The sequence below is a fragment of the Chiroxiphia lanceolata genome, chromosome 4 (assembly GCF_009829145.1).
Source record: "Chiroxiphia lanceolata isolate bChiLan1 chromosome 4, bChiLan1.pri, whole genome shotgun sequence".
Taxonomy (NCBI): Eukaryota; Metazoa; Chordata; class Aves; order Passeriformes; family Pipridae; genus Chiroxiphia; species Chiroxiphia lanceolata.
This window is the reverse complement of record NC_045640.1, coordinates 6,246,928-6,265,921: the sequence shown is the minus strand read 5'-3', so window position 1 is coordinate 6,265,921 and position 18,994 is coordinate 6,246,928. Positions and strand designations below refer to the sequence as shown.

Sequence of the window (18,994 nt, the reverse complement as noted above, 5' to 3'; positions counted from 1 at the left end):
ATGTTTGCCACTGACATGTCACTGACATAGAAATCATAATTTCTGCTGACTACAAAAAGTTTTGCCACTGTGGCTCAGAAATAGCATCAAGAGAAGCTGATGTAATGCAGTGCTAAAAGAAACATTTTGATGGAAAAAGCCTAGCTGTGAGCAAGAGGTATCAAAGTCAATATATTTCTCACACATCATGATATTATCAATAACTGTTGTTCAGCCTGTGGAACTTGAATTTATAATGCAGATGGTTTGGAAACATTTAGCACTGAGCTTTGGGAAAAACAACTTCATTTCAGCTGTTAGGTTAGTGCTCAGAACATTACTGGGAACAGTTTCATTGTTAATTCTAAGAAATCCTACTTCACTTTAGAGGTTTCTTTTAAATCCTTCTCTCTCCTACACAAAAACATTTTCAGTTTTGGTTTTTTTTCAGAGAGAAAAAATTAAATGTACCACTTCTTTCACAATTCCCCGACTGAGAATCTGGTTTTATTTTAGACTTTCATATCTCAGGTAGAGAAACAGCAAGGACTTGAACCTTTCAGTGCAAGAAGAAAAGGTCTGTGGTTTTCCCAGGTGTTGTTAAATATCAATTCTGCAATGAAGCCCAACTGTGAGACAAGTGGTACCCAGCACATTGTGCAAGGTGGGCTCCCACAGGTGTTCAGGACTTGTGGATATGTCATTCATTTGTGGAAATTTTGATTTATGCCCACACTCACCCTTCCATGCTGGAGCAGGATTGACTGGCAGCACACACCCAGGACAGTCAGTTTGTTGTAGTTCTCTGAAATGAAAAGAGGATTTTCCTAAATTCAATAGGAATCAATGCCTAAACCTTTGCTTTGCTAGAAAAAAACCCCTGATTGAAATAGCACTTAACTGCTTTCAACTGTAAACTGAGCTCTGAAACAGAGATGAGGAACACTGTTGCTCTTTTTCAAAGCTGTCCCACAGAAAGATTTATGGCACTGTACTCATTTATAGTATCCTATGTATTTATTTTTTTTGTGACCCATTTTTGTGACACCTGTTTCATCACCAGTTTAAGGATATAATCAAGAACTGCTACAGCTGGTTGGGGTTAAAAAGATACTGTGCTTAGCTGCTCAATCCCTCCCTCTGAAAGCAGAAGCAGGATGGGAAACAAGTACAGCTGGAGGGACACCAGCAGATCTGGCAGGGCTCTAACCTCCTCCCTCAGGCCATTTCCACCAGTGGATGTGCAGAAGAACCAGCAGCTATAACGTGTTAAGGTTAAAAAAGCTACAGCTGAAAGGGCTCATCTGGCATCGCATCCGTGACAAGTTGTAAATCACAGGGGAAGCTTGTGGAAAGGCTGGAAAGAGAATCCAGATCCTCAGTCCTCACCCTGGTGTTTTCATCTTGGTGCCCTGGCAGATAAACACAACAATTAAAAACACTGTCAGCTTCCATGCTGTGGGATGGCAGTGCTGAAAAAAAACCTTTAATTTATTTAAACTGTCATGGTTCTCTAACTCACTCAAACAACCATTTTACACTGTGATCTGACGCCACAGATACATGGTACATTTGAGATGCAGCTCAAGGTGTTGTATTTGGGTGATGTACACTGATTTTAGTTGGATGTCTCAGTTTTTATAGAAACACACTTGGTCAAGTTGGGAGGGTGGATGTGACAAGGACATGGCTCATCAGCCAACAGTGGGGTCAACTTGGCAGGTGCTGATGTTCCCCGTGTGCCTCTGAAACCACAGCCCGAGTTCAGGGCACAACAGGTGACTTCAAGTTCTCCCTTTCTTCACAAGATTTCAGATGAGAACTTTTCACTGTGGAAACAACTTTTTGCTCACTTCACATGACTCAGAGACGTCCTGTTTCAATTGTGGCCTCTTTCAGGCAGACCCTGCACGAGGATCTCACTACAGATTTTTCACATACTGCAGCCTGTCATGAAACCGAAGTATAAAAAGTTATAAAAAGGGAAACAACTATAGAAAAGTGACACTATTTTGCAGATTAACACATTCATGTCACTCTTCGTAGGACAGTGAATGTCACAGCTGTGTTCAGTGATGAGTATCTGGGCTCCATTGTGTTCATTGAACAAGCAATTCCAATGCTTTCAGGCATTTCCTGGTTTTCCTGCTCCCTCAGAAAAGTGATCTCACCTCCCTCTGATGCCAGCTATCCCTCTGGGGAGTTTGAGCTGATTTGTTTGCTTGTGAGTGATAACACAGGGACATAAGAACGTCCCAGGAATGGTAACCTCCAGGAGAAAGGAGGGAAGCTTACAGCGGTAGCAGTCTGCTTCAGGGGCACAGCATGGACAGGAAAAACTGTCAGAATTCCCTTCTGCATCATTTGTATCTGAAACAAGAGGCCTTGGAAGAAATAGTTACTTGATCCCAGGTGACCTGATGAACCAGGGACAGAGACAGAATTGAAATGCAAGAGTCTTCATTCAAGCTCAGTTTTAAACAGCAGCTTTAACCTTGTTTTTGTGCTCTGCTACATGTACGCAGTTCTACCTTGCCTTTTTGTTGTACAGCAGTTCTTTCACAAAGCCAAGCAGCACACAAGTTTACCAAACAAGGAGACAGATCAAATTTAGTGCTGTTGAGCCTTCACAGAGGAACCCTTGTACCTGTACAGGACACTGTTGGCTCCGAGGGTTCTCCAGGCACATCTACAAGGCTTTCTGCTCAGATGTGACAAAGATCTGTGGCTCCATTTGTTTCTCCAGTCAGAATTGTAATGCTTTGGTAGCTTTAATGGGAGGAAGAGATGAACAGAATTAGCCTTCATTACAGACAGTGTGGATTCCTTTGTCTCTAAGAAGTGAAAAAAGATGTATTTAAGTGAAGGGTAAATAAAGTAATCAATCTCTCTGCCTAGTACTTTAAAATGTCTAGCACATAGATACCTGCTGGTACAAATGTGAAAGAATAGGAACAGGGAGATGAGGAAACACATGAACAATAACCATTATTTATCACCTTAGAAAACTGGTTATCACTTACCTAAATTAGAGCTGTAAGTCATTTCTGCTAGGTGAGAATCTGCTATGTCTCATTTACAGCATTTACATCATAGATTACTCATTTTTTAAGGGAAATGTGACAAGAACATTTCTTTTGGGACCTTATCTGTCATGTCACCAAGAAGCTTTGTTTAGAGTTAATTCTGCACAGTTTGTGCAGCCACTTTCCAGTGGGTGAGCAAGGAGGGTGTGAAGTTCACGTACGGATTTGGGAATGATCACTGAACATACCCAAACCATTTCCTTGTTCTGCCAAATCATGCTTTTTTCATATTTTCAGGGATGTTAATCTCCTCCTCCTGACTTCCAAAAGTGCAACTCCTATTTCAAAAGCAAGTGAATTGGCACTTATTTCCCTTGAATTAGTATGTTCATGGTGTACAAGCAGAGTACTACCTTGTGGCCTTTTTGTCTGCTGGAAACTTTTCTTAGTCTAAGTTTTGTTATGGCCACATGGCCTATGGGACCATATGGAGCAAGGGTGCCCAACTAATAACTGTGAAAGACACTGGCCAAATTTGCACAGCCCTATGTGACAGAGTGGCATAAATACCAGAGAGATCTTACAATGTGTAGTTTGCAAAACTTGGTGTCCTGGGAGAGGAGAGAGTCAGTATTTGTCTTAAATGTGAGACAAGCTGGAGTGTGGTCCAGCTTATTCTTATAGCAAAGAGCACTTGAAAACCTCCTCAGTAACACCACAGGATAGTACAGGCAGCAGTTGGCAGCTTACAACAGCTCACAACTGTCACCAACAGTCGGTGCAAGTAAATTATGATTGAACTCACTCTCTGCACAAATAAATAATGAGAAAAGCAGTTATTAACTTGTGACTTTAGACTCCCTCGACAGACAAGCAAGAGCTAAGGAAAGCCAGGGAAAGTGTCCTTGGAAAGATCAGATCTTAGCGAGGAACAAGAGCCACTGAAGAAAGCAGAGGCATTTTCAGCCTCAAACAAAGACCAGGAGAGATTAGGAAAGGTGACCAGAATAAGAACCCCGTGTATACTTTGAACTTAAAACTGAATCCCCGTGGATCTCAGGGTTCAGGTTCCCAGGGCTCCCATCCAATGAACTGTTAGTGGCACTTACATGTCCCTGCTAAGCTTTGTTTAGTTGTTAAGTTTGTCTGCTAGAGGATGGACTAAGTTACCTGACAGCTCAGATGCTGACTACTCAGATGTATAATTTAACAGCAACAGGGAAAATCTAAATCCAAAATTTTAATCAATCACAAAAAAATACAAATTCTTAAAAAAAAAATAAATAAAAGCAGATAACATTATTTTTCAGGGTTTTTTCAACCTACTTCTTATAATTACAAAACTAAATCTAAGACAAATCAGAGAAAATTCAAGGTTTTGAGGAGCCTGGTCTCTACTCCATCCCACACCACAACAGCCCACAACAGAAAGTTTCAGTTGGGAGGATTTACTGAGTGCAGCAGCTCAGCACAGGTGCCTCTACAAACAGAATAACCCTGGGGAAAGCACGGTCACAGTGGTGCAAACAAACAGTTCGATGGCTTTCAGATCCCACATCAAGGCTCAGAGGAGCTTTCTTGCAACCTAAAGGCAAGAAGAGAGACACTAAACAGGATCTCATGAAATTGCTTTTAAATTATCACTTTTCAGAACTTTAATGCATTTACTCAGTCCAGCAGTTTTCAGTACAATATCACACAGGCTTCAGATCCTCTCACAACCCCAGCTCTGCACAGTGCAGGCTGACAAAGCAATTCCCCTCTTTCTCTTGCCTTTGCCTGCCTGCCCACAGGCCCTGTAGAGACTGATGTGTTTCCTGTGTCCATGGCTTATTGAAGGTCTCACCCTCGAGTCCTGGGAGCAGCACAGGAGCTTGAATCCATTATGGAATTATAGAATGCTTTGAGTTGGAAGGGAATTTTAAAGATTATCTAGTTCAACTGCCTACAGTAGATCAGGTTGTTCAATCTGGCCTTGAACACTTTCAGACTGGGGGCACCCACAGCTTCTCTGGGCAACCTCTGCCAGTGTCTCACCACGCTCACACTGAATAATTTCTTCCTAATATCTAATCTAAATCTGCCCTCTTGTTTAAAGCCATTGCCACTTGTCCTATCACTCTATGACCTTGTCAGAAGTCCCTCTCCAGCTGTCTTGTAGTCCCTGTGGGTACTGGAAGGTGCTAAAAGGTCCACCTGGAGGCTTTTCCAGGCTGAACAACCCCAGTTCTCTCAGCCTGACTCCAGAGCAGAGGGGCTCCAGCCCTCTGAGTGTCTTTGTGGCCTCCTCTGGACTTGTTCCAACAGGTCCATGTCCTTCTGATGTTGGGGATCCCAGAGCTGGAGGCAGCACAGCAGGTGAGGTCTCACCAGAGCAGAACAGAGGGGCAGAATCACCTCCCTTAACCCTCTGCCCACACTGCTTTGGATGCAGCCCAGGACACAGTTGTCTTTCTGGGCTGCAAGTGCACATTGCTGGCTCATGTTCAGCATCTCATCCCCTAGCACTAAGTCCTTCTTGGCAGGGCTGCTCTCCTTTCATCCCCCTGCCTGGATCTTTCAGGGTATTGTTTGAATCACAAATCTAGCTTAATTCCAGCATTCCTCCTGTACATTACTTTGAGGGAATGAAGCAGAATGTAGCCTCATGTTAATAATTCATTTTGTATATTGCACCTTCTCTGTGATTCCTGAATGAAATTAAAAATCAGGATTGCCATGAAAAAAAAATCTACCTGACAATGGATATCTTACAATCATTTCCACTTAATTGGTCCATTTAATGGACTCATTTTCCACTTACAACCAGATAAACAAAAAAAAAACCCAAACAAACAAACCCCCAACAGCAAATAACATCTGGAATCAAAAGCCTTTTACATTCTCCATTTAAATCCGACAAGTCTGGGAACACTGTAGTGTTTATGTATTTCCCCAGAAGAATAACAGAAATGTTGATCATTGGGCATCATTGATATTAGAAAGAAGTTGTGAATTTTGGTGAAATTTTATTAGTACTCTGTAAGCTACTGACCCATATCTGTGGTATACTCCAGAAGGGAATATTCCAGTCTATATCACACACTTTCACACTTACTGCAATGGCTGCTGCATGTGTAGGAAAGATGATTGAAAAGTGTTGCCAACCTACTGCTAAAAAATTTCTGCAGAAAGGCCTCTTCTTGCTTCCAGATTGGAACAAAACTTTTGCTTAAAACAGAAGTAGTCACGGTATGGTACAAACCAGTGAAGTGAGTCTACAAACAGAATCAATTTCTTAAAGCTAAGTAAAACCTTTATCAATATTCAAAGATAGACTCATCCCAGGGTAGCTCCTCTTCTGTTTTGATATTTGCCTGAGGCTTCTTATTATCCTTTTTGCTTTCTTTGGGGGGTTCTCCTTAAGTGTTTTGCCTTTAGAAGTTCTTGACTTCTTTTCATTTACCAAGTCTAGCTTAAATTTAATTCTCTTTTTAGTCTCGTTTTCTTTTCCACAATCTGCACCTTCACTTATTTTTCTTTCTTTCCTGCTTTGTGGCTTCTTTTTTGTACTCTGGCTCTTCACTGATGTGTTCTTCTTTGAAATGTTTTATCTGAGATTCCTGTTCGTTTCTGTAGGAGCTGGTAGAAGTTTCAGCAAGCGCAAGTCTGTAGTTGCCTTTAGATTCTGAATGGCTGGAGCTCTTATCTCTGATGGTGGCCACCTCAGATATTTGCTCTTCTTTACAGTATCCCTTTTTAGAGAGACAATTAGGTGTCTTTTCTAGTGCTTGGCAATCTCTTTCCTGGTATTTGTAGGAGACTGTTTTTTTGAGAAAAGGCTGGAATGCTCTCCTTGTTCACACCTCAAGTTTGAAGGTACAGCCTCATCAAGGTCACTTCCTCCTTCAATGTTTTTATCTGGAAACTCTTCCTCTTTTTCTTTTCCTAAATCCCTTCTTGGCTCTAGGTCTGTCCTTTTCTGAACTTCAACACAATCTGTTAATTCATCTTAAAAGGAGCAACGTGTTTGACTTCTCTGTGAGATTGACAAGTGCTGTTTGTCTGCATAAATTGGGTGGAAAGTTAGTCACTAATACTGACCAATTTGCTTAGCATCTCTTGAGTTAAAAAAAAAAAAAAAAAGTAGTATTTCCAAAATTAGGAAAAAGCACATTCCAGGTGTGTTGTTCCATGTAACTACACGGACCCTGTTACACATGATTATATCTGTAAAGCTGCAGTTATAGGGCACAGAATCCACTCTTTGAGAAAACATTCTGATTAACTGGTCTCCAATTAGCTGCAGATAAGAAGCAATTACATTACCTACTGACTATCAAGTAATACAATTACTAATTTCTTTGAGATTCATTCTACTGAACAGCTGCAGTACAGTAACTTCAGGCAAACTGTGTGACTCCACAGCAGAAACAAAACAGAACAGAAGCAACCAACCAGGATTGCAAAAAAACCCAAACGCGATAAATGTGCTTCCAAGTCAAAACTCCCTGTCAGTTTTGATTCTACTCTCCTTTCCTCAGGCTGAAAGATAAAGTGTTTAGAAGGCAAAGATATCCCCTGTAGAAAGGTCAGCTCCGAAGACCCATCCCTTAAATGTATCTTGTTCTTCCTTAATTCATCACCTTTATACATTCATTTTGTTAAACTGTAGATAGGCCCATAGAAGTTTCCTGCACTCCTGTTTTGGGGAATTCTAATTCTGTTCACAAAACAAACATTTAAAACCATATCAGTTCTACATCAGTCTGTTGTGGTTATATTATTACTGTGGATTCTCTTAAAATTTTTCAATGGTCAGACTTGATCTTAGAGGTTTTTTCCAACCTAAATAATTCTATAAAATGTCTTATCAAAATGCTTAACGTGTGGGCAAATTTGATGTTTAGCCTTCTTGCACAGCACTCTCTGGGAAGTACGCCTGAAATCACCACCAAATCCATTCTGCAATCAACGGTTTGCAGCCCTCTCCTGGGTAAAAGGGAAAGTACAAGAGCTATCACCTACCCCATAAATATCTTATGCCAAATGTAAGATGCAAGCTGATGAATCATGAAAGCAACAAAATTGATACAGACTTGGCACTTTTTGGGATTAAGGTCATCTTTGCCTTGTCAATAGAAATCTTTAGGTTCAGACTATTTCCTTCTGGGCTGAGCACTAAAGATGTGCTGGGTGCTGCTACCCCCAGAGAGAAAAATAAGTGGGAAAACTGCAAAGGTTTAAGGACCTTTCCTGGTGTTGTCATTGAAGACATAACTATGGGAACTCTAGGACTGAATCTCAGTCACAGTATGAGGTTTAAGTGGGCAGTGCCTCTTAAAACCAGTAAACCAAACAACAAAAAAAACCCCAACCCCAAACCAAAACCAAAAAAAACCCCACGAACTGGCTAAAGTCACTTAGCAGACAATGGGGCTCATGAAAAAGTCTGAAAGTACAAACTACAGAAGAATAGCAACAAAAGACTTTTTGACTAACTTAATCCAGTGCTTCTTTCCTTTCATGTGAGACCGGTACATTTCTATGGAAGTGTGACATTACATACTGGGCACAAGTAATAACCAGCCTCAATGGCTGAAAAAAAAAGAGGAATCTGTAGGTTAGAGAGACCTGCAAAAGAGGGGCAAAACTCAAAGCACACCATGATCCCATCCCATGAAAGAGTCCTGACACTGACACAAACAGTGTCTATAGACAGAGTCTCTGCTGCACTGTCACACTAGAACTTATGAATTTAAAAATAGATGAATTTCATGATCTACAGTGGCCGGGTGGCTTGTTCTTTAGAGCTTCTGCATTCTGTAGTACAAGTCATCCAGAAATACTCAATATTATACTGTTACTGATTCACACAGCTTAACCCTTTCAAACAGAGGAGTGAAAGAGGGACACAGTAATTTGAGTTGATTCACACAAGAAAATCCAAGGACGCAGTTCTGGGCATTAGATGAAAGTCCTCCAAAATACATGAATGGCCAATGTTTGTAGCAGAAAAGGCATTTACAGAAGAAAATTGCACCAGTTTGCTCAAGTGTACTGAACTGTAACTAGAGAAACTTACTAGAGAAAGATAGATGGAACAATATTGTCTATTGAAAAAAACCCCAAAGCCAAAAACTCCCACAAAAAACACCAAACCAAACCAAACCCCGACTAAAAAACAAACTAGTTACACTGCCTATGAAATGCTACTATTATGGGCATTATTCACTCTATTTCAACCTGCACAGCTTCTCACTGGAAAACATGTATTTGTTTCAAAGAGAGATTTCTTTATATGAGTTAAGGACAGTACTCTATGTGTATTTTCCTTGACTTAGCACTGAACTTCACAGCCTTCTTGGCTGACAAAACCCAACTAAGTGGTACACTACAAAAAAAAACCCCTAAAAACATTAGAACCTCAAAAACTAAAAGCATTATAATGTGAAATTAAAAATGAGGTTTTGTTCACCTTTTTTCCTTAGGTGACCACTGTCATGAAAAGATTGAATCGTAGGGAGGAGAAGTCTGGTTGGCCAAATAACATCTATTGTGCATCCTGGAGCCATTCTGAACCCTGCTGTGTCCTTGTCCTCAATGGCATTTTGCAGTAGGTGATGAATTGCTCTGAAATATATTCTAGGGACAGCTTTAAATATTACTTTTCCTTGTTATTACAAGAGCCATTTTCATTCTTCAATAGAAAATAAGAAAAGGCTGACAGGACTTAAGATTCTTTCTTCTTTGTAAATTTGTCACATGTTAGTTCTTTTTTCTTTGTTTTTTCTCTTTCTCTTTAAGTCCATTTCCCACCTCTGAACACTGTAGTCCCTCTGTTTGGGCTCAGTCTTTGTCAATATAAGGTTATGCACTAGAGCTGAGTCAGCAGTGATGAATGCAGAGGTACAATAATTTCCTACCTCAGTCTAACACATGTAGTTCTGTTAAACTGAATAACTGGGTTCCCCCAAGAGAGAAATATCTTCAAAGACACAGAGTTTCCAACATTTGCCTCGATTTTGGAACCTTAAAGATTTGCTCTACTCAGGTTTTCTGCATGGTCACAAGATGATGATTAACACATATGATATGAAACAGGCAGGGTTCCCAAGCAGTAACTTGGCTGGGGAAGGCAGAGGAGCATCATGAGCGTGGCAATGTCACCTGCTTTAATGCAGCTCTTGGCATTCCCCTGCTGTTACTTTAGCAAACAGCACTGGAGTTCAGCTCCAGCTTTGCCAGTATAGCACAGCACAACCTCAGCTGCCTTTCTTAGCCCAAACAAGGCCAGAATGTTCTGACCCACAAATGGATACAGCAGCTGCTACTGAAGTTGGTTGGAAGCACAGCACCTTCAGAAGTGCTGGGTAACCGCTTTTAAAAACCCTGAGCTGGTATAACTTCAGCCTCAAACCACATGAAAAAATGCACAAATAAGTGCAGCCTTTTTCTTTTTATTTCTGTATAGTTAGTGGATTTTTAGGCAAATATAAATATATATATATATCAGGCAAGGTATGGTCTTCTGACAAACTGTATTGAGACAAATTCAGGAATAAAATTATGTGTCTCTCACTTAAAATCCCAGCCAGGCAGTGAGTTTGTAAATGGTCTCCAGTTTGGTCTGGGACACTGCAGGATCCTTCCCGACCACTTCCAAAAAGATTTTATCAGTCAAAATGCCTATAAAATGCTAAAAGCCAGAACACACGCACACACACACACACACACACACACACACAGTGTGTATTCCTTGTTAGATTTGCAACTCTAGTCATTTATAGTAGTCATCCAAGATACTTGGGCATTTTAATAAAGGGCTGCTTTACCAAAATTCCAGACACGCTGCAGAGACTATGGAGCCTCAAGAGAGAAGGAAAACGGAGGTGAGAGGAGGTGAGAGAGAAGAAGGCTGGAAAGCTGGCCTATGCCTCTGCACAGAGACAGGGGACGAGACTTGTTCAACACCCTTAAACCTAAATTCTCACACGTAGGAACATTTGTATTTAGGCATTTAAGCTTGAAAGCGCTGGTTTTCATTTCTGTGCATCTCCGAATCCTGCGAAGGTACCACGGGAGAAACGAGTTACCTACTGTAAAGGGAAGAGTTGAAACTTAACTCTTATGAATGTAATTTTGATGGGACCTTTCAACATTATCCTAAACAGCAGAACTGGCATAAACAGCATCACTTTAAAATGACTTGCTTTCAGTTGAGGTATGAACAATGTTTGTTTGAAATAGTTGGTTTTATTAGAAAACAGGTGTTTCAACCCAGGTGCTTTTTTAAGTGACTCCAGATACCAACAGTTTGCTGTTTGAGTATGAAATAAGCAGTAAGTATCAGAGAAGGGCATGATGCCTCCTTCCCACCTAGGGAAGAGTATTCTACTCTTCTTTGAAGAAATACAGTTGGTGCATTTGCTGCATCACTGTTCCCTCTGAGTCAATGTTCTGCTCAAGCCGCACTTGGAGTTCTGCTTCATAATTTTATTTTTTATGATACCACGCTTGAGAATGAGAAGTATGTTAATAATTTGATTAAAATTCAATGTTCTAGCGAATTGGTCTCACTCTTACAAATCCTCCATCACTAAGACAAGCCATGAATCACTGAAGATTTACTAATTGCCAAAACCCACTCAAACTTTACAAAGATTGGTGCAAGAAAAGTTTCCGAAACACACCTACATTAACTCATAAAAATGATTTCTCATTCTTATCTCCAATGTGACTTATAAAAATGTCTCAATAAATAAAAAAAATGTTATTACAGCAGAATAGATCATAACAATAAATGCATGCTTGAAACCCAGCTTACTATTTATTGGTATAATTTTCTCACTTGCTCAGAGTACACAGCAACTAATAATTCAGACGAAGTGAAATTAAAAGCAGCTGAGATAATAGTGAATAACATTGGTGAAGACAGAGAACAACTTCATTGTTTTAATGTTCAAACACTGAAATATGGGCTTTGAGAAGGCAATGAGAACTTCAGGCTCTCTTACCAAAAAGCTGAAAGACTTCAAATAAATTAAAAAAATAAAAATAACAGAGGGGAATTTTGGAAATTTGGAACCCAAGAAGTTGCCCAGTAATAATAAATCAGATTCTTAGTGTCTGAATTGAAAGATAATGATTTGCTTACTGCTTCTCTATTCTCCATTATGATCTTAGAAGCATATCCAGCTTTTTTTCCTTTGCTTTCTTTGTTTTTCTTTTTTTTTTTTTAAGTATTCCTCATTGGCACAGCAATTCAGCACCGTCATTACAACTCTAATGTGAGAAGCTTAAAGACATTTTAATGTTATTATACTTGCATATTATACTAATTGAGAGAAGTTTGAGAACAGCTTTCCAACTTTAAACCTTTGTTATCTGTTTTCTTACTTGGGTTAATTGTAGAGGAATTTTTGTGGCATGCCACATAGGAAAGGCAGGGAAAAAAAGCACTCCCTTGAGGCAGTATAAACGTGGTAGGAAAAATACTAACATTAATTAAAATATCAGAAACCAGGTAATTTAAGAAAGTCTGTTTGACCCAGGATGTTCTACCACTTCATTAAAGGGGAAATGCTCCCAGCTTTAGCCTATTATTAATTTTTCTCTTCCAATTCTTCAGGGTAGGGAACACAGAAAACAGAACAATGTAGCAAAGAAAAAGTCTAGGCTAGACAAACCCCTTGAGGCAAAGGCATAAAGTTTCAGGTTCAAGGTACTAAACCCACAAAATGACACAGGCAAATTGTGCCCTCAAAATGCCAACGGCAAGCACAGCATTTTAATGAGAAATAGATGGATACACATGAATCAGGTCCAATGACTGCAGTTCCACAAGAGCAAATACTGACTCACATATTTTCTCATCTCACGAGCCCTTTGCCAGAGCTGTCTCCGAGGTACATCCACACAAGGGTTAGAGCACCTCACCAGGTACCACCTGTCAGCCTCACCATAACCCAGGTGCACGCTCCAGCCTGTCCCAGCTGCAGGGCAGAACAGGTTAATTTACATCACATGCACCACTTTAATTTGTTTTATTCTGCAAGCAAGAGAGGCAGGAGCCTGCACGCTCAGTTATCCGAGAGTACCAGCTCTCTGAAACAGCAGCACTGAAATCCAGTCCCTTTTTGGCTGTGGAAGTACAAGCAGTGTACAAGAGGAGTCAGAAAGCAAACTTAGAAATACACTCAGATATCCACAGAACTTCAACAGGGCAGGCAAAGGTAACAGACTTTAAAACCCTTATCAAATACAGTGGAATGTGGTATTGCAGCACTGTATTCCTACACAAGGAAAGGAGGCTCAACCAGAGAGATTCTGATATCTGCAGCTCAGTGAAAGACTCTTCTTCAAGGAAACAATACTATAGTAGCGCTAAATTTTAATTTTCTCGGTGAGTTTACTCTCTGAATATCTTTTTTGAATGATTTTTGTTTTGGCTTGTTTTCAAAGCTCATGGGATTGTAAACACAGTGAAACTACAAAACAGATTCTGTTTGGAAATCAGTGCTATTAATGCTGGCACTGCATGTTTCCATTAACTAGTTTCGTCACTCTAAGACTTTTTCCCCCACAGAATACTGTAACAAGTTAACCTACAAGCTTTTATATTCATCTTTGACTAAGACACATAGCTAAGCCTTTACACACTACTAAAATAAGGGTTAAACCGAGTGTTGCCCAAACCTTCTCAGAGACACAAACCAAATCAAACAGTGCTAAAAGCCTCGATGGCCAGAAATATCTGTGATCTGCCCTGGCCCATAACAGAAGCTTGCAATTGGTGTGGAACACAATGTTCCCCCTTTTGCACAGGATGAGCAAGTAAAAAGACACTTTACCTGCTCTTTCACTGCTCTGAACTCTGCCAGGACACAAGAAATCTTTTAAAACATTGACTGAAGTGCAATATACCAATCACTACCAAAAAAATTAAGGTTTCCAATGCTTGCAACACAGTTTCTTGATTCTCTTAATTTTTCTTCCTGTTGGCCCAATCCCTCTTGTTTCCACTTCTTTGTCTCTGCCAAACATCCCACTGACCTCTGCTTCCTCCATCCTATCCCACCCACCAGAGCTGGGCCAGCCTGTCACAGCTGGAGCAGACTGAAATCAGCTATTCTGCTTTTATCAGAAAAAAAAGCTGCATTTCTTTTAAGCATCAAATATTTTTTTACTGCAATAAATAGTTCAGGATTTCAGAAAACAAGTGTTTGATTTTTTGTTTCAATTTCTGCGAGCACAGTTTGATCCAGCTGTACCTTACTTCTTGAAACTTCAACCCTCCTTGTGTCTCAAGAACACAGTAAGAAATACACCTCCCAGTCCTGACTTTGTAGACTCTCTCAGGAAGGTTAAGTCAAGTTACTTGCCCTTCTACCCAGCTCTCTTCTGGTATACAAATGCTCCAATATGACTGTAAGAGAGCAGTTTGTGCAATGTTATTTCTCATCCTCCTCTCAGTGTAATTTAAGATGGGCTTGTGGAATACTGGGTGAGAAAAATGACTCTTTTTCCTCTCCAGTAAGTGAAGAAGATGTGTTCAAGGAGGGAGAGGGGAAAATCATTAATTTCTAACATAGGAGAACTATTTACTGAGGCTTGAAAAAGGATGCATGGCTGTAACTACAGATTAACTATATTCTTACAGGTACAAAGGGCTTTTAGCTTGTTACCAGTGAGTCAAAATAAACCCATTACACTAAAACATACAAAAATCCCCAAGGGAAGCATGCATGTGTTCGATGAAATTATAAAGAGTTGTGCCATAGGGTCTTTCCAAAGCTGAAAGTTATTGCTGATTTTACATTTTAAAGAAGGATACCCTCCCCCCACAGACTATCAAACCAGAATGTACTCATAACATGCAGTTCCACAGCTCTGTTTGGCACAGGTATGAACTACAAGCACAACCAGCAATCCTTGATGCATCTGGCTCATGACAAAATCTGTACCAGCTCTGCATTAAAATAAGGGTGTGAGCCACCTCTAAACACTGGGGATTTATGAAATGCAACCTTCAGACTCTTAAAATCTCTTGGTCAAAGTACTTCTAAAGTTGCTAATGCACCAAAGCACATTTTTGAATTCAGAAACGTGACAATTCAGTTTAAGAAATATGTGTGAAAAATAGAATTTAAGCCTAAACATAGCAAGACTGTATTCCAACTGTCTCCAAGTATATTCCTCTGAAGAGCATACATATTTTCCTCCAGAAAGCTGACTGCTTAAAATAGCTGTCAGCTTTCTAAAGAGAATGATTAATTCCACTGGAGTTATTTCTGTTCCAACAGTACTACTAAATTTAACTGACAATGGGAAAAGCTGCTGTTAATGGATTTTCACATGTTTTAAAGAAAGTCCATGTATATGCATTTGTGTGTGGTTTTTTTAGGTTTTGACTTGATTTTCATTATACAGCTAATCAGTCAATGCTTATAAACCACTGATCAAAGCCTTTACGTGTGCAAGTATTACAAAATACTTGCAGTATTTTAAATGACTTCGTATTCCTGGAACCACAGAATCACAGGATGATTTGGGTCAGAAGGGGACCTTGAAGATCATCCAGTTCCAACCCCTGGCCATGGACAGGGGCACCTTCCAGTATAACAGGTTGCTCAGAGCCCCATCCAACCTGGTCTTGGATATCTTAGTTGGGTTTTTTTGGGGTGCTATTTGCTAGATTTCAGCAGGATAATGTCCAAGAGAGACTGCCTGGGAAGGAGAGGATGTAGGAAGCTCTCATAGCTTCTGAGCCACAGCCTTAAGATGCAGCTACAGAGCTCTACATCATACATGTAGAAAAGGAACCTGTTTGTCATTTTACTGTCCCATAAGCGCGAGAGGAGTTTATGACAACAGAGCAAGACCTCTTTGCACTGAAGAATAAAATGCAACGCTGCTTTTATTGCTGACAACCCTGCCTGCTGCTTCCACGTGCAACGCAGTCAGGACTCTGGTGGCAGCCTCCCCACCCCACTCCTCCTCCTCCTCCGCCACAGCCCCGCTCTGGCCATGGTGAGGAACAGGAGCCAGTCCCCCTTCAGAGCCCAGAGCTCTTAACGTGGCCCAGCCACCAGCTCCTCCTGTGGGCCAGATACCCCCTCACTGCCCCCCTGGGCTGCCTATAGCGCCCAGAGCTGCCATGACCCCCAGCTGGCCCTGTTGGTCCCTACCTCGATGCCCCAGCCAGATCTCCCTATCAGGACCCGTGGCCTTCCAGCTGTCAGGGGCCAGTGGTCACTATATACTGACTGCCAGTAACTATATACTGATTGCTAGTGACTGTATAGTGACTGCTAGTGACTGCTAGGAACTGTATGGTGACTACTAGGAAGGCATAGTGACTGCTATGAGTGTATAGTGACTGGTAGTGACTACTAGTGACAGACAGTGAGTGCCAGTGACTGGTAGAGACTATATAGTGATTGCTAGTCACTGTACGGTGACTGCTAGTGACTGTACAGTAACCACTAGGAACTATATAGTGACTGTATACTGACTACTAGTGACTGTATAGTGACCACTAGGAACTGTATAGTGACTGTACAGTGACTACTAGTGACTGTATAGTGACTGCCAGTAACTGTATAGTGACTGCTAATGACTGTATAGTGACTACTAACTGCCTAGCGACTCCTAGTAAATGTATAGTGACTCCCAGTAACTGTATAGTGACTGCTAGAAACTGTATAGTGACTGCTAGTGACTGCTACTAACTCCTGGCAACTGCCTCAGAACCGCCCATTAGCTTCTAGTAACTGTCAGCATCAGCCTCGTGTCTGCCTCACAACTACTAGTACCTGCCTCTTAATTGCCTCAGAACTGCTAGTATAGTGGCTGCCTCAGAACTATCAGTACCTGTCTAATAACTGCCCAGTAACTACTAGTAAGAGCCTAGTAACTCCCTAGTAACTGCTCAATAGCAACAATAAAAGTCTCTCAACAACTATTAGTAAGAGTCTACTAATGTTGCATTAACTGTGTGGTAACCACTAGTAATGTCTTAGAGTCTGCCTAGCAACTACTAGTAATGGCTTTGCAGCTGCCTAATTTCTATGTAACAACTGCTAGTAACTGCCTTGTAACTGCCTAGTAAATACTAGGGACTGTCTAATACCTGCCTAATGACTATTAGTAACTGCAAGCCTCCCCCCTCACCTCTCTGCCCCCCAGCATCCAAAACACCCCCAAATCCCACAAATTGCTGCTGAACCATCAGCTGGCCCTCTGTTCATCACCCCCCTGATCCATTCCTCTTCAGGGCCAAATTCCCCTCAGTCCCCATTGTGCCCACCCCTGGGAGAATAAGCAGACTCATTTCCCCTCAGTTTTCCCTGCTGTCACCCCCAAAAGGGGGTTCATCCAGGTCAGCCCCCCCTTCACCCAGCAGGTGTTTACACAGAATAGTTAAAGCTGAATTACAGTGACGAGATGAGTCTGAGGAACATCTGCCTAGCATGGGTTTATTTTTACCCCTCTTTCTTCCTTTTTTCTTTCCAATTCATGACTTGCCTGACCTTTGCTCACCACAGTCCAAAGCTGCTGTGATTAAATTTGATAAAATTGTGCTTTGGATAATATTTAGAGGGCAGCAGAGGGTGCTGTTAGTTCTTCTCTTAGGAGGACGGGGCCACTCACCTCTCCGGCCCAGAATTCAGACAGACCCACAGTATAGAATAATAATCTCCTGTTGAAGGGTCATCCTTGCTCAGCACTCCAGAACTGGTGTTTCTCTCCAGCTGACTTTGAAATTCAATGTATTTCCAACGGGATCAAAGAAGGTTCACTCCTCCAAATAGATATTTAAAAAGAAGGAACCCACATTATCCAGTATTTACTCTAGAAAAGTAGATTCGTTGTTGTAAATGTATTATTCGTTCTCTTATTATGTTCTATTCTATTCAGTATTATTTGTTATCTGGGAATCAGAAACAGTGTTTAGTGTGATTAATGACTGGGTTCAATATAGCCACACTCCAGATTGTGTGGTTTTGGGAAAAAAAATCAGCATAATTTTGAGGTGCTAAAGTACTTCTGGCAGTTTCCAAAAGACATGTACAGCCAAGGGAATTACCCCTGAGACCAGAGCATCCTGACTTCACCTATCACACATGTAGAGCATTGCAATTAAAATTGTAATTGCTTGTAAGGCTTAATTGCCTGCAGTGACTTTTCTGCACTGCTCAGTGTTTCTACAACAGCTTGTGCTGATGGCCCTGGGACGGGTCTGGCCCTCCTCAGGAGGAGTGGAGGTGTCTGGTTGTTTGGGGAAGATATAGCTCATAATCACATGAGCAGCTGGATCACCCTGGATTTATGGAGCTGTGGATTGATATTGTTTGTGCTTGGTACACTCAGGCAGACTATAACACAGGGTGTTTGTGCTGGGGTATGATACCAGGCTTCATTCACAGGCAAGGAACGTTGCCAGAATCTTTTAGCAGAAGATGCTGAGCAGTTCTGTGTCTTGAGGAGCCCAGTGATAATTTCCACTGCCTTGGAAATGTAAAGTGTTTCTTTTACTGCCACGGGATGCACAGGAATCACCCTCTTTATTTCTCTGCATCTCACTTTCCCTGTTAATCAGACAGATTTTTCTGTGCAGCACAGAGGTGTGGGAAGAGGTTTGCAATCATTGTTATCAGCACGGTGCTTAGAGAGCAAACAGCATCAGGTTTCCTGTGGGTGGGAGGGTGAGATTAGCAGGAACCAGCCCTGTGAAGTGCTATTAAATGATAAAAGAATGTTGAACAGCAATCTGGGCTGGGTTCAATTTCCACAGAGGTTCACTCTTACATGCGGAGGCCTTTCCTTTCGTTTCCCTGAACTTGCACTGGGGCAGAGAGTAAAGCCAGAGCCTGGCTGCTCACGAGTTTGTGAGTTTTTGAGGAGTTGTGGACTTCTTTTCCACTCAAGTAGCTCAGGTTCTCATCCACAACCAAGTATTGGAGATAGGGAGACCTCTCAGGGGCAGTGCTGTCTTTAGTGCATTC

General features: G+C 41.2%; 1 protein-coding gene across 1 annotated transcript; it reads right to left on the bottom strand.

Moving 5' to 3' along the window:
* Window positions 1–6,304: 6,304 nt before the first annotated feature.
* KRCC1 (lysine rich coiled-coil 1) lies at window positions 6,305–8,652 on the bottom strand. Its single transcript, XM_032685468.1, is given in 5 exon segments — window positions 6,305–6,378; window positions 6,381–6,516; window positions 6,518–6,695; window positions 8,487–8,541; window positions 8,544–8,652. Coding segments are annotated over 5 exon segments (552 nt in total).
* Between the last annotated feature and the right edge of the window lie 10,342 nt (window positions 8,653–18,994).